This window comes from Erythrolamprus reginae, chromosome 1, assembly GCF_031021105.1.
Source record: "Erythrolamprus reginae isolate rEryReg1 chromosome 1, rEryReg1.hap1, whole genome shotgun sequence".
Taxonomy (NCBI): Eukaryota; Metazoa; Chordata; class Lepidosauria; order Squamata; family Dipsadidae; genus Erythrolamprus; species Erythrolamprus reginae.
The window spans coordinates 21,951,404-21,976,629 of NC_091950.1; the positions used below are offsets into that span (position 1 = coordinate 21,951,404).

General features: G+C 43.5%; 1 protein-coding gene across 6 annotated transcripts in view; it reads right to left on the bottom strand.

The window, feature by feature from the left end:
• The window catches only part of TCF3 (transcription factor 3), a 197,986-nt gene that overhangs the window by 36,044 nt on the left and 136,716 nt on the right, over positions 1–25,226 (bottom strand). For all 6 annotated transcript variants that reach the window (XM_070746942.1, XM_070746953.1, XM_070746989.1 and 3 more), the window contains exons 8-10: positions 19,829–19,878; positions 2,984–3,086; positions 837–976 (exon numbers count right to left, since the gene is read on the bottom strand). In XM_070746942.1, coding sequence (XP_070603043.1) covers positions 837–976; positions 2,984–3,086; positions 19,829–19,878 — 293 coding nt within the window. The remainder of the gene's footprint in view (positions 1–836; positions 977–2,983; positions 3,087–19,828; positions 19,879–25,226) is intronic.

Sequence of the window (25,226 nt, forward strand, 5' to 3'; positions counted from 1 at the left end):
CATGGGTGACATGATACTCATGGTACAATGAAGTCAAAGTTAGTGTAGATTTCAAAAATTGTTATGTGAGACATGCCACATTAAGAATATGGAATAGATATCAAATCAGGCTGTGCATGAAAATACTATTAGGCCTCTCAAAACAAAGAAACATTTTACAGACAAGAAATAATATAGGTAAGGAGAGATAGATAACCTTTGGTCAGATATTAGAATTTTATCAAGGGGAAGAAATATAAAATCCAAGAGTGCAACTGATGATAAAGTCAAAAGTTTTCTTGATTTAAAAACAATTTAAAATGGATAAAACAACAGTGTCGTTTGGCGGGACCCAGGGGAAGAGCCTTCTCTGTGGCAGCCCCGATCCCCTGAAACCAACTCCCCCCAGATATCAGAGTTGCCCCCACCCTCCTTGCCTTTCGTAAGCTCTTTAAAACCCACCTCTGTCGTCAGGCATGGGGGAACTGAGATATTCCCTTCCCCCTAGGCTTATAAAATTTATGCATGGTATGCCTGTATGTATGATTGGTTACTTAAATTGGGTTTTTTTACATTACTTTTAATATTAGATTTGTTCATATTGTCTTTTTACTGTTGTTAGCTGCCCCGAGTCTACGGAGAGGGGCGGCATACAAATCTAATTAATAAATAATAAATTAATTAATAAAAAGGTTTCATGGTGCTGGACAACGCAAGGCAGAATTTGACACGGAATAGCAGGGAGATTACTCTATGCGTGCACCAAACAAATGGTTGTAAGTCGAGGACCAGCTGTACAGAATATTCCAATTTCTACATGCATTCACAAGCACAGCAGAGACCCAGGTTTTATTTACCATGCGTTCATGCTGGTGAAGATTGCTGAAGTTGCTAGACTGGGGAAGCGGGGAGGAAGAAGCACCCAGGATGGCCCCATAATTCGACTGGCTCATGCTGCTGGAAGAACTCCACAGGTCTGCCGAATTGTGAAGCCCATCTGCAAGACAGAAAGAGATGAATCAGAAACAATTGGGTGGAAGAGCTGGCTACCCCTTCCGCTTCACACCCTCACAAGCAGGAGGAGGTTTCATAGCTGGAAATGTACCTTTGGATAGGCGAACACTAGTGATCTCCAAGTCTACGGAGAAGGGCAGCATACAAATCCAATAAATTATTATTTATTGGATTATTATTTATTTGATTTGTATGCCGCCCCTCTCCGCAGACTATATTTATAAATATATAAATATAATATTTCAAAGCCCAACGTAAGGTTTCTGAACACCAGGAAGACAAAAGAATTGCTGAAGTGGGTCCAGCTAGGGATTATACAGCTAAACCTTCTGTCCAGCATTCTTTTATTTATTTATTTTATTTTATTTCCCACCAGAAGCCCTTAAGATAGACTTCCCCAATCTGGACCCCTTCAGTCATGTTGGCCCGCAACTCTCGGGATTTGCCTGCGGGCATTTTAATTATTTATTTTCAAGCATGGTGTCTGTAATACTATGAGATACTGACAGTCAGGTTGCTACCGGTATGGATAAGGATGCTGCACCAGTAGCAAAAATTGAGCTGCGCGTGCAGGTTTTGTGTCTATCCTTCCAAGTGAGATTTTGCATCTGCGCAGGAAGCAAAATCTCGCAAGCGGACATGTGTGCGTGAGATTTTGGTGATTTTTTTTTTGCTTCTGCGCAAGTGAAATCTCACACGAGTGTGTGTCCCCTCATAAGATTTTGTTTCCTGCGCATGTCGCTTGGGTGCGCGTGCATGCCAGAGGTGCAAAGCTGTGTGCGCAGCACACCGGTAGCAGTGGGAGCAGCAAACCCCGCCTGGATATTGCATATACCAGTGAGGGCAAATATTTAAAGGGTTAAATAAGGTCCAGGAGGGAAGTGTTTTTAATAGGAAAGTGAACACAAGAACAAGGGGCACAATCTGAAGTTAGCGGGGGGAAAGATCAAAAGCAACATGAGAAAATATTATTTTACTGAAAGAGTAGTAGATCCTTGGAACAAACTTCCAGCAGACGTGGTAGATAAATCCACAGTAACTGAATTTAAACATGCCTGGGATAAAGATATATCCATCCTAAGATAAAATACAGGAAATAGTATAAGGGCAGACTAAATGGACCATGAGGTCTTTTTCTGCCGTCAATCTTCTATGTTTCTGTTTCTATGTCCAGCTTTCTCCAAACAAAACTACCCAAAGCTACCAATTACAAGTCCTAGAGTTAGCATTAGCAATAGCATTTAGACTCATATGCCGCTTTACAGTGCTTTACAGCCCTCTCTAAGCAGTTTACAGAATCAGCCTGTTGCCCCCAACCATCTGGGTCCTCATTTTGGATGGAAGGCTGAGTCAACCTTGAGCTGGTGTTGAGATTTGAACCGCTGAACTACAGCTAGCAGTTAGCTGAAGTAGCTTGCAGTGCTACACTCTAACCACTGCACCACCCTGGCTCTTATTCCTCAGTCAGCATAGCCATTGCAGAGAATTCTGGGAGTTGCTCAACCTCTGCACTCCCCCCCCTCAGCATACAAAAATTGGGGTCAAAGAAACATAGAAGATTGACAGCAGAAAAGACCTCATGGTCCATCTAGTCTGACCTTATACTATTTCCTGTATTTTACCTTAGGATGGATATATATTTATCCCAGGCATGTTTAAATTCAGTCACTGTAGATTTACCAACCACATCTGTTGGAAGTTTGTTCCAAGCATCTACTACTCTTTCAGTAAAATAATATTTTCTCACGTTGCTTTTGATCTTTCCCCCAACTAACTTCAGATTGTGCCCCCTTGTTCTTGTGTTCACTTTCCTATTGAAAACACTTCCCTCCTGAACCTTATTTAATCCCTTAACATATTTAAATGTTTCGATCATGTCCCCCCTTTCCCTTCTGTCCTCCAGACTATACAGATTGCGTTCATGAAGTCTTTCCTGATAAGTTTTATGCTTAAGGACGGCTATTAAGGTTGCGTTCTTCAGGTTACCTACCTGGCATGTAGAAGGCTCCAGGGTAGACGGTGCTGGGAGGCTTAGAAGGTGCGTAGTTGGCTGAGTCCCTGCTGTATTCATCACCTGAGTTGGGTGGATACACCTGGGAGGAAAAAAAGGCAGAATTTAACTTTTTCCAAGTTATGTTTCCAGTGGCTGGCTGGGAGTTGAGATCTACAGAAAGTCACAAAAGTTGAGAAACCTTGATTTAAAGTCTTTGTATTCCATCATTCTTTTTCATGAAAGCTGAACAATGACACAGGTATAATAAATTCAAGGGATTCTATTTAAGAATGTTAAGAGATCTTTATATAAGAAAGCATATTAAAGCATAAGAAAGCATATGAAAAAAATCTGGTTAGCAGATTTAGAGGCAACGACTTGATCCAGCTTGACAATATAAGATCCCTGCAGGTATCTGGGAATTCTTGCTTCCCATCAACTCCATCCGTCAGCCACAAAGTCTGAACAAATCAAGTAGGATTTTCCCAGCTGAGAAAGGTGGCTTAAGCTGACAGATAACTCGGTAAACACAGAACTCTATATTTGCTCTCCGTTATCAACTGATCCACTGAAAAGAAAATACTCTCTCCCAAACATAGGGATCATTCATTCATCAGAAACCCCTCAGAGTAAAACACTGCCTGTGGATTAAGCAATGAGAATTATGAAGCTTGACTCTAGCTTGACTCAATGCACAATATAGATCCGTGTGATGGCAATCTTATGGCACGCATGCAGGAAGTGCACACATGAACTGTCGCCTGTCACTCTTCCGGGTTCCGGTGTGGCGGCCAGTTGGTCTTCCTGCGTGTGGGAGTCGCCAGAAACCGGAAGAGCAGCTGCCCGGTGAGTATGCGAGTGCCAGGAAGATGATCTTCTGGTTTCCGGCATGCGCAGTGGCCACCTGGTCTTCTGGTTTCTGGCAAGTATGCGCACACAAAGGCCAACTGGTTGGTGCATATGCACACGCCGGAAACTGGAAGATGATCTTCCAGGTATGCGCATGCGCACTGGGTGGCTGCACTTCCAGTTCCTGGCATGCTCTCACATTTCAGAACTCAGAATTGCAGAAAAAACAGCAACAACAACAACAACAACAACAACAACAACAATAATAATAATTATTATTATTATTTATTAGATTTGTATGCCGCCCCTCTCTGAAGACTCGGAGCGGCTCACAACAATAATAAAAGACAATATAACAGTGAAACAAATCTAATATTAAAAGAAAAGGATATATAAAACCCCAGCAATTAAAACCATACAACACATACATACCAAACATAAACTATAAAAGCCTGGGGGAGGTGTCTCAGTTCCCCCATGCCTGGCGATAAAGATGGGTCTTGAGTAATTTGCGAAATGGTTACCAACCTGCCTTCCATTGGGGACCTGTATATTGCACAAGTCAAGAAGAGGGCGGGGAAAATATTTATTGACCCCTCGCATCCTGGACCTCAACTGTTTCAACTCCTACCGTCAAAAGTCGCTACAGAGCACTGCACACCAAGACAACTAGACACAAGAACAGGTTTTTTCCTGAACGCCATCACTCTACTAAACAAATAATCCCCTCAACACTGTCAGACTTTTTACTAAATCTGCACTTCTATTTGTACTAGTTTTTCTCATCATTCTTATTACCCATCTCCTCCCACTTAGGACTGTATGACTGTAACTTGTTGCTTATATCCTAAGATTTTTATTAATATTGCTTCCTCATTGCTTATTTGACCCCTATGACAATCATTAAGTGTTGTACCACATGATTCTTGACAAATGTATCTTTTTCTTTTATGTACGCTGAGAGGATCTGCACCAAGACAAATTCCTTGTGTGTCCAATCACACTTGGCCAATAAAAAAATTCTATTCTATTCTATTCTATGCCAAAAAGGTTCGCCAACATTGATATAGATAGTCCTTGATTTATGATGATGACAGTAGAGTCCAACATTTCTCTCACTAAGTGAGATAGCTGTCAAAACCCACGGCCGACGAATGGACTGAGAGAAATAGATTGAATGGGAATGACTGGTTTTTATGCTCTTTTACTTTAGATTTTATATTTAATTAACTGGATCCGAAATGTTATGTATTGTTTTTATTATATATTGTGAGCCGCCCTGAGACCTTGGAGAGGGGCGGCATAAAAGTCCAATAAATAAATAAATGAGTTTTGTCCCATTTTACAACCTAGGCACAGTTGTTAAGTGAAGCACTCCAGTTGTTAAATTGGTAATATGATTGTTATGCAAATCTGGCTTCCCCAGGTTTGTCAGTAGGCGACTCTGCAACCATCACAAGTGTCCCGATTTTGATCGTGTAACCTTGGGGTGCCGCAATGGGCATATGGGTGTGTGTGTGTGTCATTTTTTAAAATGCTGTTTTAACTTGGAATGGTCGCTAAATGAATGGTCATAAGTCAAGGACTTCTTGTACATCATGGTTTTTTTTTATTTTTTGCTTTGCAAACTACTGAAAATACAGGGAGCTGTGTGAACCCAGCCAGTTGTGAATTATTCAATAAACTCCAGTGGAAGCAATCTATTAGCTTTTTATAAGGATGGGCTTTCCAATGAGAATTTAGTCATCTCCAAGTCAATGCAACCCATGTTGAGTTGACGCTTAGGCGACATTGCAAAATGTTTCCATAAAACTTCACAAAGGCCCATTGGGAGATCTTGCTGACTCTAACTACGCAACACACATACAGTGTAGGTTACTCTTAAAAAGCTACTGGGCCACAATCTAGCAATCCAACAACAGTAGAGAAATACAAGCTCCCCCACCTTTACTACTATAGTAGAGACTCAAGCATGAGTTCATACAGGTTTCCTTCTGGTTTGACTCCAACAATGCTTGATGTCTCTTTTTGCTACTTCATCTCCAGATGTTCCTCATGATCAGAAAACGGAACCACATAGGAAGTTGAATAGAATACCAACAGAAAGAGAAGCACTAAGGAAGATTATGGACCGTGCGGAAATGAATAGATTTACAATGAAAATTAAGAATAAAGGAGTGTCAAACTGGTGGCTCACAAGCCAGATGTGTCACGCACAGGCCACGCCCATCCCAGCTCCACGAATGGGAAAAATGTCATCAAATGTCACATGACAGCAACATGACCCAGTGAATTTGACACCTGTTCCCTAGCGGGCTTCTCCAGTCATTGTTTTGACAATCACAACCCACCCCTTCTGAAGCGGTCACCAAACTTTTTTTGAAGGTTATCCCATTACTCTTCTACCTCATCTGTGGATTATTTATAGCTGACGCAAGACCCAAAGACAAGGTGGCTAAATCTTTGAGAGCGCTGTTGCCATCATCCAATCAGGTTTGAGCAATGATCTCTCAATTCTCTTCTCTTTTTGACCCCATCGGCAAGAGTGGTTCCCATCAAATGCCACTCTGAGGTTCACTGGAGTCCTTGCACCACGTCAAGGTAATTGCCCTTGGTGCAGCTGCTATCGGTTCCACTAATAGCTTCCCGTCCAGCTTTAACTACCAAAACACCCAAATGCCTAAAGACAAAACTGAGGACGCCAGCCGTTAGTGGGAAAGTGCTGTTTCCTGTTTTATAGCTCAAGTTTCTAGTCCTCAAGGATAAGAAAGAGGCATGCAAGTTCCCAGTTGATGGGAAAACTACATTTCTGTATCTTCCTACCAAAAAGGAGGAGGGGGGAGGAACTCACAGCAACCTCCTTAGATATTGGATATCAGGTCAAAACAAACGTTTATCTCCCCTCCCCATCAAAATTTTGCAATTTGATGTTCTTTTGTTTAATCTCTCTTGGTTCTGGCTGGTTTAAGGAGTGGCACACCTCTGTGAAAGGGTGTCGCCCCTGTTTTGGGTGCTGCTGCACCTATGGGTTTGGGAGAGATTTTTATCAATGTTGAGTTACAATTATAGTTTTTAATCTCGGAAGGGTAAAAAAAGCTGAATATGTTTTAAAGGTCTGTTTCATTTGCAAATGCAGGCAAATATATATATGGGGGCAAATTGCAAGGTCTTGCTTTCTTGGTGTAAACGCTGAATTCCCCTATTCCCCATGGACAAGGAATAGTGCTACACAAAGTACAACTGGCTACGATCCGTGTAAGAGGTGGATGTTGATGGCTAGAAGCCAATCCACATTTTTGGGGAAGGCAAGGGCTGAGAGTGGGCAGGACCAGTGATGCAACAGAGGCAGGTCAAAACTTTGTGCTGTTTTTTCCCCTCTGGGTTTTCGGTGTGTGTGTCTGTGTGTGTGCATGCATAGGTCTTTGTTTAGGTAGCTTCGGTCTATTTTAAGCTTTTGCTTTGAACAATTCAAAATGGAAGGAACTCAGGATGTCCATTTTTGGCAGTGCACAAAAAGGAACAGGTAGTCCTCAACTTACAACAGGTTGTTAAGGGACTATTTGAAGATACAATGGCACTGGGGGGAGGTGAAATTATTGCAGCATCCCTGTGTGATAAAAATTTGGCCCCTTGGCAACCGGCATGTAATAATAATGGTTTCCGTGTCATATGCGATCCCCATTAGGTCCCACAGAGTTGGCCTTCTCCGGGTCCTGTCGACTAAACAATGTCGTCTGGCGGGTCCCAGGGGAAGAGCTTTCTCTGTGGCGGCCCCGACTCTCTGGAACCAGCTCCCCCCGGAGATTAGAACTGCCCCCACCCTCCTTGCCTTCCGTAAACTCCTTAAAACTCACCTCTGCCATCAGGCATGGGGGAATTGAGGCATTCCCCCCCTTCCCCCGGGCCTATACAATTTATGTATGGTATGTCTGTGTGTATGCCTGGTTTAATAATGGGTTTTTTTTAATGTTTTTTAAAATTTATTAGATTTGTTGTGAATTGTTCTATTGTATGTTGTGAGCCGCCCCGAGTCTACGGAGAGGGGCGGCATACAAATCTAATAAACAAACAAACAAACAAATAAATAAACAAACAAACAAACAAACAAACACAAACAAACAAATAAATTTGTGACCCTCCCAGCCAGCATCCTTTCAATGGGGGAAAGCTGTGTGTTACTTAATGACCATAACTGCAGTGATTCACTTAACAACCATGAAAGGGTCAAAAAGGTCATAAAAATTGGGGGTGACTCATTTAACAGCTGCCTTGTCCAACTGTTGGTCTTAAGTGGTGTAAATGATGTAGGGCAGTGATGGCGAATCTATGGCATGGGTACTACAGGTGACACGCAGAGCCATATCTGCCGGCACACAAGGCATTGCCCTAGCTCAGGTCCAGGATGCATGTGTGTGCCAGCCAGCTGATTTTTGGCTCGCACAGAGGCTCTGGGAGGGCTTTTTTGCCTTCTGGAGAGCCTCCAGGAGGGATGGCGGGGGGGGGGATTTTTATGGCTCCAGTGAAACCTTTGGAACTCAGGGAGGGAGAAACATGAGCCTACTGGGCCCATCAGAAGTTGGGAAACAGGCAGTTTCTGGCCTCCAGAGGGTGTCCGGGGGAGGCAGGGGAAGCTGTTTTTGCCCTCCCCAGGCATTGAATTATGGGCGTGGGCACTCAGGCATGCGCGATAGTGTGCATGCACGCTCTTTTGGCACCTGAGCCAAAAAAAGGTTGGACATCAGTGGTATACGGATCTCTGCTTGAGCAGGGGGTTGGACTAGATGGCCTACAAGGTCCCTTCCAACTCTAATAATAATCTTATCTAATCGGGGATTACACACACATTTAACTCTAATTGCCAGAGCTGGAGCCCTGACGGAGGCAGCTGGACGTGCTGCTGGACACCGTATATGCCAGGCCCGCAGCGCCAGCATGTACGACGTCCAGCAGCACGTCCAACTGCCACCGTCAGGGCTCCCGCTTGCAGTCAGCTGAGAGAGAGAGAGAGAGCGCTCCCTCTCGCCGCCGCCATCTCCTCACGACTGCCTGCGGCCACTGCGGCCCCCCCCCATCGCCAGTGCCCTCCCGCCGGGCCACAAAGGACACTTGCCGTCGACGCAAGAGAAGCTCCAGCTGGGCGGGGCGCTGCCGGTACTTCCGTCCTGGGGCTCCCGCTCGCAGCTGTCAACCGGCTCCTGCTCGATGCCGCGGTTTTCGGCGCTCTCCTGCTGGGCCCCAAAGAAGGAAGGCGGGGAAAAGGCGCGAAGAATGGAGCTCTCCTTCTTCCTGCCTTCCTTCTTTGGGGCCCAGCAGGAGAGCGCCGAAAACCGCGGCATCGAGCAGGAGCCGGGGGACAGCTGCAAGCGGGAGCCCCAGGACGGAAGTACCGGCAGCGCCCCGCCCAGCTGGAGCTTGGCGGCACACTGGTTGGGAAACGCTGGTCTGGAGGACAGAAGGAAAAGGGGGGACATGATCGAAATATTTAAATATGTTAAAGGGTTAAATAAGGTCCAGGAGGGAAGTGTTTTTAATAGGAAAGTGAACACAAGAACAAGGGGACACAATCTGAAGTTAGTTGGGGGAAAGATCAAAGGCAACATGAGAAAATATTATTTTACTGAAAGAGTAGTAGATCCTTGGAACAAACTTCCAGCAGACGTGGTTGGTAAATTCACAGTAACTGAATTTAAACATGCTTGGGATAAACAGATATCCATTTTAAGATAAAATACAGGAAATAGTATAAGGGCAGAATAGATGGACCATGAGGTCTTTTTCTGCCGTCAGTCTTCTATGTTTCTAAGCTTTTTGTGATGTGTGTGTGGGTGCATATGGGCGTGTGAGTAGGTGGTTTAAAAAAAAATTAAACCTCTGAAGATCCACCATTTATGAGAAACTAGTAACCCTCCATACTCAGGCTAAGCAGGAGTACCTACTTGATTCCTTCTTTCCCCAAAGGATTTAAGATGGCAGAAAAAAAGCCTTGCAAATTCAGGAAAGACATCCCTACCCAGATGAAATGGCCAAGCAGTTACGCAAGATTCAAATCGCATCCGTTAAAACAAATAACTTGTCTTTTCAGAACAGAATAAGCCTGTGCTGAAATGGCAAGTGGAAGGCAAGGCTTTGGTTGGCTGGGAGGCATAGTCAAAAACACTCAGCATCAAGCGATTTTTTTGGGGGTGGGGGAAGAGACGGAGCAGCAGGCATTGCGACTTGCCTGCAGAAATTGGTGGATTTCTTGCAGAATTGCTTCAAGGTAGAGCAAAACCTGGTCTTTGGGCTGGAATGTTAATTGTAAAAGGCTCCTCTGCTTGGTACAACAAGGAGGTTTTGCGTCTGTCTGCATTTCTAGGGCAGTGGGAACGATCTCTCTCTCTCTGCTTTAAATCCTAGAGTGTCTCCCCACCCTCCAGCTAAGGTTGAATGGCACTTCCTGTCCTTCCTGCCCGCTGGCCACACATCTCTATGGCTGTTTATATATATCACTAGTCCACCAGATATTGAATTATCTCCAAATGATCTTAATTAGATTAGCAGAATAACAGAGTGGGAAGGAAGGGATCTTGGGGGTCTTCTAGTCCAACCCTCTGACCAGGCAGGAAACCCTATACCTCGGTGGTGCAGTGGTTAGAGTTCAGTACTGCAAGCTACTTCTACTGATCACCGGCTGCCAGCAGTTTGGCAGATCGAATCTCAGTAGGATCAAGGTTGACTCAGCCTTCTATTCTTCCGAGATTGGTAAAATGAGGACCTAGATTGTTGGGGACAATATACACTGCTCAAAAAAACAAAGGGAACACTTAAACAACGCAATGTAACTCCAAGTAAATCAAACTTTGCGAAACCGAACTGTCCACTTAGGAAGCAACACTGGTTGACAATCAATTTCACCTGCTGTTGTGCACATTCAACTTTGTACAGAACAAACTATTCAATGAGAATATTTCATTCATTCAGATCTAGGATGGGTTATTTGAGTGTTCCCTTTATTTTTTTTGAGCAGTATATTTACTCTCTGTAAACTGCTTAGAGAGGGCTGTAAAGCACTATATAGCGGTATATAAATCTAAATGCTAATGCTATAATGTTATTACCCTTTCAGACATATGATCAGTGTTCCCTCTAATTTTTTGGGGGGGTGGGCGGAGAAGTATAGTGTCTGAGTGGCAGTCCCTTCGGGACTGGGCGGCACAGAAATAATAAATAAACAAACAAACAAACAAACAAACAAACAAAAAACCCACCCTGTTTTGCCTCAGAGAATTTCAAAATAAAATACTGTACTGTGTGTCTATAACAGTGAGCTCATAATAGGGCAACTCTATCAATATCAAAATGCCACTTAAATAGTTGAGCTAGTTTTAAACTAGATTTTGATTTTCTTTCTCCCATTCTTTTTCTTTCTCTTTTCCTTCCTCTCTTTTTTCTATCTGTTTCTCTCTCTTCCTCTCTTCCTCTCTCTCTCCTTCCCTCTCACTCTTTCCCTCTCGGCTTCTGGGCAGGTTTGGAAAACTCTGAGTTGATGTTGATTTTTAAGTGAGCGATTGCTCACTGCTCAGCTTAGAGGGAACTATGCATATGGTTATCTAACATCTTCTTAAAAACTTTCAGTGTTGGAACATTCACAACTTCTGGAGGCAAGTTGTTCCACTGATTAATTGTTCTGTCAGGAAATGTCTCCTTAGTTCTAGATTGCTTCCCTCTTTGATTAGATTCCACCCATGCTTCTTATCCTACACTCAGGTGCTTTGGAGAATAGCTTGACTCCCTCTTCTTTGTGGCAACCCCTGAGATACTGGAACACTGCAAAGCAGGGGGCAAGCTTTTATCACCCTCCCCCTGTGGAGACAGCAATGTACAAAAATCCCAAGCCACCAGGAGTCACTTAGATGAGATCCAGTGTAGAAATTTATTTATTTATTTAAATAAATAAGATTCCAACATATCTGAAGGGCATCTCCTTGGGGAAGGATGCTTTGGAGAGTCGCTTATAATCCAGAAGATGCTCCGCTCTCAATATCTGGACCTCTTCAGTTATGCTTTTTACAACATTGTCAACCAGCATAATGGGTGCTACTGCCAACCGATCCTGTGATATCGGACATACAGGGAGTCCTCAGTTTACAACCATTCATTTAATGACCGTTGGAAATTACAACAGCACCGAAAAAGCGACATGACTGTTTTTCATGCTTATAACCATTGCAACATCCCCACGGTCGTGGGTTCAAAAGTTGGACAAAAGTCAGACACTTGGCAGTATCCAAAAGTCATGTGACCACTTTCTGCGACCTTCTGGCGAGCAAAAATGAATAAGGGAAGCCTAATTCACTTAATGACCGTGTTAGCAACTTAATAACTGCAGCAATTCACTTAACGGTGTCGAGAAAGGTCATAAAAACGTCTCCCTTTGCAATGGAAATTCAGGACGTCAAGGACTACCCATAAGAAGGTCTTCAGACTTGGCAACTTTAAGACTTGTGAACTTCAATTCCCAGAATTCTCCAGTCAGCTATGCTGACTGGAGAATTCTGGGAGTTGAAGTTCACAAGTCTTAAAGTTGCCAAGTTTGAAGACCTCTGACCTATAATATCACATTATGCCATTTTAAGACCTAACTGGGGCACTGGAACTTGGAGACCAACCCTCAGCTTAAATATGACTAATCAAAGAAATGAGGGGGGGGGAAGCATCAGTCATACCCTCTTTTGATACCGATCAAGGAGTTTCAGAATGAGCATTGCTTGTCAAATTAGGCCTCTTGAAAGATTCTCAGGCATTAAAAACAATGAGGTGGATTTCTGTTTCATTTGCATATCACGGAGGCAGTGTGCTCGTGCTGCAGCATTATATTATTATTATTATTATTATTATTATTATTATTATTATTATTATTATGACAAAAACAGTAACACACAGCAAGCAAGAGTTATATACTGGATTTCGTGTCACAATATCACAAGTCGAACACTTCCCAAGCGTCTAGGACTGTGTGATGTATTTTCGTATGATGCGCACAGATCCAAGTACAGTGGCCTTTTTGCAACTGAAAGATCATGATTTTATCAATGTTTATTGTTTTCAAATTATTATTATTACTATTACTATTACTGTTGTTATTATTTATAATAAATGGGTTTTATTACGGGGCTTAGTTTTTAGATATTATGTTTGATGACTTTTTTTATTGCTTTGTACCTTTTTATATTGTATTATTGTTTTGTAAGCCGCCCCGAGTCCTTCTGTGTTGGGCGGCATAGAAGTCAAATAAATAAATAGATAGATAGATAGATAGATAGATGGATGGATGGATGGATGGATGGATGGATAGATAAGATATGATAGATAAGTGCACCATTGTGCCTACCGTCCCTGCCCTATTGTCTACTTTTTATCATTACTTATCTAATGTTTTATATGTACAAATTATCACCCTATAATTGTTTGACAAATAAATAAATAAATAAATAGATGGATGGATAGATGGATGGATGGATAGATAAAATAGATAGTTAGATAGATAGATAGATAGATGATATTATTACTACTACTACTACTACTACTACTACTACTACTACTACTACTACTTAAATGGCTTTTTCTCCCTGCGTGTTGAACCTGTACATCTTAACGGCCCCTCGGGCGGCCTCCTGAAGAGAAGGCCCAACCTACCGTGGGTCAAGGTGGAAGGATCGAATCCAAGAAACCAAACTTCCCTGACAGTTGCAAATCTTTACCTTCTGCACTCTCTGTGTGTGTTTGTGTGTGTGTGTGTGTGTGTTTGTGTTGTGTGTGTTCAGGGCGGGTGGGAAAGAGAGATGTAGACTACTAAAGCAAAGAGGTGGGGGGGAGAAGGAAACAAAGACGGGGGGGGCGACTGAAGAGACTGAGGGGAGGCAGTGCGGGGGAATGAAACTCGGGCTGCAAAGAATAAGAAATCCAGTAAATTGCCTTTTCCTATAATTTGATTAAATAGCAGGAGCTGGGACTGGGACTGGAGCGAAGGAGGAGGAATAATAGCCGTGCGCCATCTGCCAGTGCCTGGCACCTGGCCAGTTCTCCAGGCAGCTGTGTGGTGCTGGGTTGGGAGGAGGGGCAGGAAAGAGACAAAAAGAAGAAGGAGGAGGAGGAGGAGGGGGGAAAGAAAAAAAGAAAGGCAGAAAGAAAAAGAAAGGGGAGGGGGGAAAATGCGGCTTAAAATTCAAGGCATTTCCACAACTTCTCGTATTGGAAGTCGGGGGAGGGGTGGGTGGCAAAGTTCCTCACTTCCCTTTAACAACCGTTTTTTCTGAGGGGAAAAGAAGAGGCCTGAAACTCGGGGGTTTAGTCTGAGATTGGTAAAGTTTGCAGGTTAAATTAAACATTCTCCCCCACCGCCGCCTCGATCTTCCCCTCATAAACATTCAAGCCTTTCCGTTACGGAGGCGGCTGCGTCTCCAGTCTCGAGCACCAAGCCACCCAAACAGAGTCGTTTTCTGCCGCCACCATATTTCTCTCTCAAGGGAGGAGGGGGAATGATTTAGAAACACAGATTGCCGGCAGAAAAAGGCCTCATGGTCCATCTAGTCTGCCCTTATACTATTTCCTGTGTTTTATCTTAGGATGGATCTATGTTTATCCCAGGCATGTTTAAATTCAGTTACTGTGGATTTACCGACCACGTCTGCTGGAAGTTTGTCCCAAGCATCTACTACTCTTTCAGTAAAATAATATTTTCCGAAGCCGCTTTGAGTCCTCAGAGAGGGGGCGGCATACAAATCTAATAAATTATGATTATTTCTCATGTTGCTTCTGATCTTTCCCCCAACTAACTTCAGATTATGCCCCCTTGTTCTCGTGTTCACAATAACTTGTTCTTGTTTTTAAATAACAATTTTTTTAAAAAGAGAGAGAAGGAAAATGGAAAGAGAAAGAAAGAGAAAGAGAACAACCACACGTCAAAATGATACTTGGCCAGTGTGCCGCACTTAAGCATATGGTTGTCGGGATTTTGTTGTGTTTTTTTTTTTAAATAGGAAAAAAAAGAAGCAGAGCACATACGTGTTTTCAGGTAAAATAATGAAATGCAACAGAAAGGAGTAAGAAAGAAATCTTGATCTCCATCGCTGTGCTCTCTCCCCATTAAAGGATTTTTCCCCCTTAATTCGTGACAGGATTTTCTGTTTTTTTTAATAAATATTTTTTATTGATTATAAAAAAGAAAACAAATAAACAAACATAACACATAACAAGACATAACAAAATATTAAATGAGCACAACAGGATTTTCAAGGGCTGAAAAATATCTAATTTATGGAGATGGCAGAGAAACACTACAACGGCATCAATGAACAAAGGTTGAAGCCGTCAGAAGAACCAAACCCAGAACTTTTATATCTCCCTCAACACCTGAAATGGTAAAAGAAGAGGTGGAGGTGGAAGAGAGGGAATAGAGAAGAGGAGGAGGAAGGGGAGGAAGAAGAGGGGAAAAGGAGGAAAAGATAGAAGAGAAGGAAGGAGATGAGAATGGGAGGAGGAAGAGAAGAAAAAGGAAAAGGAAGAAGAGAAGGAGGAAGAGAAGAAGAGGAGGAGGAGGAAAGGGGAACGAGCAAGAAAAGGAGGAAGAGTAGGAAGAAGAGGGGGGAAAGGAGGAAGAAGAGAAGGAAGAGAAGGAAGAAGCGGAAGGGAGGAGGAAAAAAAGGAGGAAGAAGAGGGGGAAAGGAGGAAAAGGAAAAGAGGAAGAAGAGGAGGGGAGGAAGAGAAGGAAAAGAGGAAGAAGAGGAGGGGAGGAAGAGAAGGAAAAAGAAAAGGAAGAAGAGAAGGAAGAAGAGAAGAAGAAGAGGAGGAGGAAGAAGAGAAGGAAGAAGAGGAGGGGAGGAGGAAGAAAAGGCGGAAGAGAAGAGGGGGAAAGGAGGAAAAGGAGAAGAGGAAGAAGAGGAGGAGGAAGAGAAGGAAGAGGAGAAGGAGAGGAGGAGAAAAGGAGAAGAGAAGGAGAAACAAAAGAAGGAAGAGGAAAAGGGGAGGAGGAGGAGGAAGAAGAAGAGAAGGAGGAAGAGAAGGAGATGGGGAGGAGGACTAGAAGCAGTATTTCCCCGATATACACTCCCATCTATGAACGAGACCTCCACTGGGTCAGCCTGAGATGAGCAGAAGAGATGGGCACGGCAAATAAAACATGGAATTTGCACAGCTATAAAACAGCCACAAGAAAGAGCGACTGCAGAAAAAAGAGTGAACTCCAGGCAAATTCATGCCACGATCTCCTTCTTCCCTCTGGAGGGAAGCCAAGAAATGGGGCCTCCAGAATGAACCCCAGATGTAAAGGCTGGTGCAAAATGCAAATGTTTCTCTAGCCAGATCCACTTCAGAAAAGGGGCAAGGACAGAATTTTACCCAAACAGGAAACCCTAAATCAAAGTTTATCTCCCCTGTGGGTGTACTATTCAAACCCCTCCCCACACATTTCCCCTCATCCCACCCCACAGAAACCCCCTCCCCCCAATTTTCTCCAACTCAGATTTTTATGCTGCTGTCAGCAAAGAGGAGGAGGAGGAAGAACAGCTTTCCAGGTTCGACAGACAAGATTCTCCCTTTAAAATTCTCTCTTGAAGACCATTTTGCATCAAAACTAAACAAGAGCCTTGGTAGCACAGTGGCTACTTCTGCCGGCAGCCTGCAATTTGGCAGTTCGAATCTCACCAGGCTCAAGGCTGACTCAGCCTTCCATCCTTCCGAGGTGGGTAAAATGAGGACCCAGATTGTTGTGGGCAATAAGCTGAGTCTGTAAAACGGCTTAGAGAGGGCTGTAAACAGTGATGGGCTCCTACAGGTACGGTCAGGAACGCAGTACCGGTAGCAAAATTTGGAGCTCCACCCCAGAGCCCCCAATTTGCACTGAAAGATGTTGAAACAAAATGCATAAGCCACGGCCACAGTGTGGTAGTAAAAATTTTGGTAGCCCATCACTGGGTGTAAAGCACTATAATGCGGTATATAAATCTAAGTGTTATTGCTATTTATTGGCCGGCCTCTATCATGGTATAAATGCAGAACCCTCACTCAGGAAATGTGAAAACGGATCAAGAAAGAGCAGTAGTTCACATCTAGGGAAGGAATAAGAACATGCAGAAAGGCAGCATGTTTGGAGCCATAGAATATTGTCGGAAGACAGGTGGAAAAGAACATAGAAAACAGAATAAGAGGGTTGGAAAGGACTTTGGAGGTCTTCTAATCCAACTCTCTGCTCAAACAGGAGACCCTACGCCAGTGATGGTGAACCTTTTTTCCCTTGGGTGCCAAAAGTGCATGGATGCTATCACACATGTGTGAGTGCCCACACCCATAATTCTCTGCCTGGAGGGGGTGAAAACAGCTCCCCCCCCCGAAATTTATTTATTTATTTATTGTATTTGTATGCCGCCCCTCTCCGGAGACTCGGGGCGGCTAACAGCAATAATAAGACAGCGTACAATAATAATCCAATACTAAAAACAATTAAAAACCCATTATTATAAAAACCAAACATACATACAGACATACCATGCATAAAATTGTAAAGGCCTAGGGGGAAAGTGTATCTCAGTTCCCCCATGCCTGGCGGCAGAGGTGGGTTTTAAGTAGCTTATGAAAGGCAAGGAGGGTGGGGGCAATTCTAATCTCTGGGGGGAGTTGGTTCCAGAGGGCCAGGGCCGCCACAGAGAAGGCTCTTCCCCTGGGTCCCGCCAAGTGGCATTGTTTAGTTGACGGGACCCGGAGAAGACCCACTCTGTGGGACCTAACTGGTCGCTGGGATTCGTGCAGCAGAAACCCCTTGGAGGCCGGAAATGGCCTGTTTCCCAACTTCTGGTGGGCCCAGTAGGATCGTATTTTGCCTTCCCCAAGTTCCAAAGGTTTCCCTGGAGCCCGGGAAGGGTAAAAACACCCTCCCCCATTCCCCTGGAAGCCAAAAATGCCCTCTCAGAGCCTCTGTGCAAGCCAAAAATCAGCTGGCCAGCACACACATGGACATTGGAACTGAACTAGGGCAATAGCTCGTGCGTCAGTAAATATGGCCCCGCGTGCCACCTGTGGCCCCCGTACCATAGATTCGCCATCACTGCCCTAGGCCTATACCATTCCAGACAAATGATTGTCCAAGTCTCTTCTTGAAAACCTCCAGGGATGGAATACCCACAATTTCTGAAGCCAGTTGTTATACAGATTAATTCCACTGTCAGGAACTTTCTCCTTAATTCTAGGTTGCTTTTCTCTTTTCTAAGTTTATTTACTTATTTATTTATTTTGTCCAATACACAATGAGGGTTTTAGTGGGTATATATCAATATACACATAGTAAAATACATGATGAAGGTTATAGAGGAGATACTCATAGTAAAATATATCTAAGAAATAATAGAAAAGAAGATATAGGAATAGAATATATCAATGAAAGAATAGAAGAAGAGATATAGGAATAGAGGAAAGGTATAGGAGTTTTTATCCATTGCTTCAGACGCTTGCCAATTGACTGATGTTTATGACAGCTGCAGTGTCCCAGTGATGGGATCGCTTTTTGTGGACCTTCTCAGAAGCAAAGTCAAAGAAGAAGCCAGACTGACTTAACAAATGTGCTACTAACTTCAAAGCTGCAGTGATTCACTTAACAAGCTGTTGGCAAGAAAGGTCTCAAAATGGGGCCAAATTCACTTAACAGCAGTCTGGGTTAGTAACAGAAACTTTGGGCTCAATTGTGGTCATAAATGAAGGACCACCTGTAGGAGATACCAAAACAGGCAGGTAGAAATCGTCAGTTCAGTTTAATAATAATAAAAAAATCCCATGTTGCTTCTTAAAAGAAAACAACCAAAAGAACCTGCATCAAAAGGATGCGTAACACAACAGTGCAACAATAAAAAAAGGATTCCATTACAAGCCTTTGATTTGCTTAGGAGTGAGAAAGCAGCGATTCATATCTTAATGAAATACAACTTCTCTTATTCAAGCCTTTCTTTATAAGCATGGGTATATAAATTCACAGGCAATATTAAAAGAGATTTTCAAAAGCTCCTTTCTCTAAATACCAGTCTTTTGGGTATATCGATATGTACCCACATTGTCAGAAAAGTTTAGGTGTTCTATCGCTCAGCTTTGCTGCCGCTAATCTGTAATTGAAACAAAGGTAAGGTAAAAGTAAACCTTCCCCTCATACATATGTGCTAGTCATTCCTGACAGTGTGTAAAATATCACACACATTGGCTGCCAGAATGATGTGAATTGTGATTACACAAATATAGGTATCCCCCAAAATCTGATCCAGTTAGATCAAGATTACAATTGAAATTATTATAATATCCTGTATAGCAGTGTTTTCCTGTACAGCAGTGTTTCCCTGACAACTTTTATAATATGTGGACTTCAACTCCCAGAATTCCCCAGCCAGCCATTCTGGGAGTTGAAGTCCACATATCTTAAAAGTTATCAAGGTTGGGAAACACTTCTTTATAATTTGTATTCATGTTTAAATGTTTCCTGTTTAAACAAACAGGGATGGACACCTAATCAATATTTTGTATTAGTAGAAGATTTTCTAGCTTGGTAAAGATGATCTTTAAGATGTCCTCCACTTCTCTGCTATCCTGTACTTCAACCTTCTGTCTATCTCATTATTGCTGAGTTTATTTGTTCCCCTCTCCTCCCCACAGCTCACTCTCTGACCTGTCCACACCCAATTGTGGTCCCTTCCTCCTCAATACCACAAGCTTCCTCCCCTTGACTTAAATTCTTCATTGGCTTTTCTGAAATCTAGCAAGTCTCTTGCAGTTAAAATAGGTCTTGGGCGCTGCTTTATATTAGTTAGAAACCATTTTGGGACTCTGCCAGCCACCTTCTCCCCCAGTGGCTCTCAAATGTTCTCTGACATCACAGCAGTTCCACCAATCAGGAAGAGGGAAAGATCAAGAACTGCCTTCAATGCACTAACGGCTGGATTCTCGATCTACTTTGATAGATGGGTAGAGAAAATTGGAACTTACTGAAGACGGGAGTCCTGGAGGCACCTTTCGGACTTTTTTCGGTTGTCCATCTAAATTTGGAGAAGAAGAACAAAGAAATAGATAAAAACGAAGTCAGTTAGAGACAAAGCTTTGGAGCAGCGCTATAATAAGTAGGAAGATTTCGATCCGGATTTCAAAAGTCATTTTACAGATGGGTTACCTTCATTTTTCCCAAGGTCTACCAGAGCTTAACAACAACAACAACAACAACTTAAATTTAAGAATTTGTAGAGTATCCAGCTCTTCTAAATGAATGTTTGGAGACAGATTAAAAATAAAAATCAACCTCAAAATATGCAACTGAAAGTATCTGGAATGACTGCAGGTCAAACCCACCAGCTTTAAAACAAAACTCAGCTAAGACAGCATAATGAAATAGCCCTTGCATCGACATAAATTTCGGTTTCGTGTTTATTTTTCACCTTCTCCATAAAGCTGAGGACAGCAAATATGTTCCACTCCCCCCAATACACAAAGCATCCTTGCAACAATCTTGTACGGTAGGTTAAAATGAGAAATATAAGCTCATCCTGGGCCACTGAGCAAAAGATTAGACTTCTCCTATACTTGACTTCAGTACATTTTAAAACAATGAGGCTACAGTTGTCACTCTAAGGTGACTCCTGCCCTTGAGAAATGATTAAAGAATCTCCTTTTCAGCCCTGGAGAAATTTGGAGGACTCTCCCATCTCCTATCCATCAGTTGGATGGACAATTTGGAAAGATTGGTGCTTAGCTCCAGCCACTACCGATATTCATTTGGCTATTTAAACAATTATGCCAGTCTTGAAAATGTAGGTTTTGAAACCAATATAATCCAAAATAATTGAAAACAATGATAACAGCAATTAAATAGAGTGTGCCTGAGCCCCCCCCCCCCCCACACACAAAAGAATTTTGGGAATTGAAGTCCACAAGCCTGGGGCATGGGGTGAGGTATCATCAATATGCAGATGATACCCAGTTGTACATCTCCACCCCTTGTCCAGTCAATGAAGCAGTGGAAGTGATGTGCCGGTGTCTGGAGGCTGTTGGGGTCAGGATGGGTGTCAACAAACTCAAACTCAACCCTGATAAGATGGAGTGGCTGTGGGTTTTGCCTCCCAAGGACAATTCCATCTGTCCATCCATTACCTTGGGGGGGGGATTACTAACCCCCTTAGAGAGGGTCCGCAATTGGGGCGTCCTCCTCGATCCACAGCTCACATTAGAGAAACATCTTTCCGCTGTGGCGAGGGGGGCGTTCGCCCAGGTTCGCCTGGTGCACCAGTTGCGGCCCTATCTGAATCGGGAGTCACTGCTCACAGTCACTCATGCCCTCATCACCTCAAGGCTCGACTACTGTAACACTCTCTACATGGGGCTACCTTTGAAAAGTGTTCGGAAACTTCAGATCATGCAGAATGCAGCTGCGAGAGCAATCATGGGCTTCCCAAGTTATGCCCATGTTACACCAACACTCCGCAGTCTGCATTGGTTGCCAATCAGTTTCCGGTCACAATTTATAGGTTATGACCTATAAAGCCCTTCATGACATCGGACCAGATTATCTCCAGGACCGCTTTCTGCCGCACGAATCCCAGCGACCAGTTAGGTCCCACAGAGTTGGCCTTCTCCGGGTCCCATCGACTAAACAATGTCATCTGGTGAGACCCAGGGGAAGAGCCTTCTCTGTGGCGGCCCCGGCCCTCTGGAACCAATTCCCCCCAGAGATTAGAATAGCCCCCACCCTCCTTGCCTTTCGTAAGCTCCTTAAAACCCACCTCTGCCGTCAGGCATGGGGGAACTGAGATATTCTTTCCCCCTAGGCTGCTACAATTTATGCATGGTATGTTTGTATGTATGATTGGTTTTATAATAAGGGTTTTTAGCTGTTTTAGTATTGAATTGTCACATGTTGTTTTCACCACTGTTGTTAGCCGCCCCGAGTCTACGGAGAGGGGTGGCATACAAATCCAATAAATAAATAATAAATAAAAGTTGACAAGTTTGGGGATCCCAGGATTAACCCAATGCCCGGATGAGCTGCACTGATGGACTTTGCAGTCCCTCCCAATAAAATGAAGAAAATTTGAATAAAGAAAGAACTTCATCCCAGTTGCTTAGCAACTATTTGCATTTTTAACAGACCCCGAACATGGTACTTACAACACAGACTCGAAGGTCCAATGAATGCCCCCCACCCCGAAGTCATTTCATTTTGGGTGCTCAGCCACTGGTGGGTATTAACGACCATTTGCAGCCCTCCATGGTCTCGTGACTATGTTTGTCACTTTGGCCAATAACCAGTGTTTACTTCTGGTTTCTGGTCCCAAACACCCCATGTTGGACAATGGGTTCATTTAAATGACTATGGCGTTCACTTTACAACCATTGTAAGCACCACATAAAACCAGGTGGGTCACACGATGGCCCATTTTACGACCGCATCTAATATTGTGGACACAATTACAGTTTTAAGTCGGAGCATACCAGCAATGTTAAGCTATTAATGGCTCTAAAAAGGGACAAGACAAACCTATCAAGGAGAAATGGACTATCTATTAGAATTCATCACCCAGGGGTGGCAAATTAAGGCTTTTTGAAGAGGTAACTGGACCTTTTTTGTTTTTCCTTAAAAATGTTTCACTTTTCATCCAAGAAGCTTCTCCGGTTCTATTCTGTTGTGGTTCAGCCTGAGTCTGCTCAGGGATCGGCTGTGTCTCTGCTGGTTCCATGCCCGGAGGAGGATGACAGCGAAGAGGAGGGGGCTGAACAGTCGGACGGGGGAGAGGAAAGTCAGGAATGGGACGAAGGAGAACAGCATGAGAGCCCGGGGGGGGGGGGGGGGCCTCTCCCCAGCCAGTAGCTTGGAGTCATTAGGTGATGAAGCACAAGCCGTCATTGACATGCGACAGAGACGTTCAGATCAATGAAAGGAGCAATTAAAGAAGTATTATCAGCACTGAATTAGGAACAGCTGGGCTTGGGTGTGGTCCTCCTTAGCAGGGTTTAAAAGGCAGGCAAGCCCTTGAAGCCATGTGGAGTGTTATCAATTGGAGTTACGGTGCCCTGCTTTGTTCTCGGCGTCTCTGTTCCTGGCTTGTGGCCCAGCAGTTTGGAAGACCTGTGGGAGGTGTAGGTCTGCTATCTACAGCCTCGTCTTGGCAGCAAGAATCCTGTATTGCTGCATGGACTTTTGCCTTCGTGGATATATCTGAAGATACAGCATTTTCCTGTTTGTAAGGACATTTTCTGTTACCTGTGTTTTTTCTTGAATTTTATAAACTGCCTTTGCCTTTTATCGGTGTGTCTGGCTTCTCTTTTTGGGTTGGTATTGGCTTCCGGAGTGACCCAGACAGAACATATTCTCAGAACTGAAGAAGCATCCTTAAATAAGAAGCGAAACGTCTTCAGGGAAAAACAAAAAAAAAGTCCAGTTGCCCCTTGAAAAAGCACCTTTATGGCAACCATGAACTGGATGGCTGAGAATCTCCACAGACAAGTAAGGTCCGTGTTTAACTCTTGGGTGGGGGGGAAAAATATAACAAGGGTGTGATTGAATTTACTAGCTCTTTTTCACTTCCTGCTTTAGCTGTCCTTTACGAAGGACCGAATAACTGGGCTATCTAACAGAGCTCTGCTTATGACTGCTAAGCAATGTTTTGAGATAAAGGCAGTGTGTATTTTTGGCATTCACAGTTTCACACCGTTTTGTCTTCCTTTCGTTCTTGTTAATTATATCCCATTATTAGTGAAGCTTGCACTTCCAGTGACATTTGTTAAATTTTCCAAAGCCACCCGACACCATAATGACTCTGAGCCACGTACAATATCGTGAACAGCACATTACAGCCAGGGAAAAAGAATGAACAGAACATCCAAGGAAGCATACAACCGTAACCCTTATCTCCGCATATTCCCAAGGGTCAGGGAGGGACTGATGTACACACCCTAACCCATGGACTGGGGGGTGGTTGGGGGAAGGGGGCACAACAGCCAGATCTTCAAGACTTGCTTAAACAAGGTCAGATCAGGGGGTCAACTGAACCACTGGAGATTCTGTGTTGGAGAGCAGATGCTGTGACAGAAAGGGTGGGGCCCATTGTAGCTCTGTTCAATCAATGGGACTCGAAGCATGCCAACTCTACAAGAGGCAGATGGCCCTTTAAATATTCATCAAAAATGAACTACCTTTGCAACTCATGGTACATTCTTTAGGCCCCCCATCTTCCTCCACCCAGCACATCCCCAAATCGGCTGGACTACGCCAAATTGTAACTCTCTATAAAGATGATGGCTTTCGTAGTTCAACCTAGCAAAAACTTCAGAAGAGAAGGATTTAGGGGTCGTGATTTCTGACAGTCTCAAAATGGGTGAGCAGTGTGGTCGGGCGGTAGGAAAAGCAAGTAGGATGCTTGGCTGCATAGCTAGAGGTATAACAAGCAGGAAGAGGGAGATTATGATCCCCTTATATAGAGTGCTGGTGAGACCCCATTTGGAATACTGTGTTCAATTCTGGAGACCTCACCTACAAAAAGATATTGACAAAATTGAACGGGTCCAAAGACGGGCTACAAGAATGGTGGAAGGTCTTAAGCATAAAACGTATCAGGAAAGACTTCATGAACTCAATCTGTATAGTCTGGAGGACAGAAGGGAAAGGGGGGACATGATCGAAACATTTAAATATGTTAAAGGGTTAAATAAGGTTCAGGAGGGAAGTGTTTTTAATAGGAAAGTGAACACAAGAACAAGGGGACACAATCTGAAGTTAGTTGGGGGAAAGATCAAAGGTAACATGAGAAAATATTATTTTACTGAAAGAGTAGTAGATCCTTGGAACAAACTTCCAGCAGACGTGGTTGGTAAATCCACAGTAACTGAATTTAAACATGCCTGGGATAAACATATATCCATTGTAAGATAAAATACAGGAAATAGTATAAAGGCAGACTAGATGGACCATGAGGTCTTTTTCTGCCGTCAGTCTTCTACGTTTCTATGTTTGTAACCTACTCGGAGAGTACTGAGCAAGAGAGAACTGTCCTAATTTATTTATTTTATTTATTCATTTGTCCAATACACAAATACATAGGAAGAAAAATAGACATGTGATAATATAAAAGAGGGGTGAAAGTGAACTTAGAGGAGAGGATATATGAAAGGAAGAGAATATATAAGATAGGTGAAAGAAAGGGGAGACACTTGGACAGGGGACGAAAGGCACACCAGTGCACTTATGTACGCCCCTTACTGGCCTCTTAGGAACCTGGAGAGGTCAATCGTGGAGAGTCTAACATTTTCAAGGGTGTTGATGTCTGAGATGTGGTATGGGTTCCAGACAGATGAGCAGTAGTCTAAGATGGGTCTGGCAAAATGATCTCCAGGAGAGGGT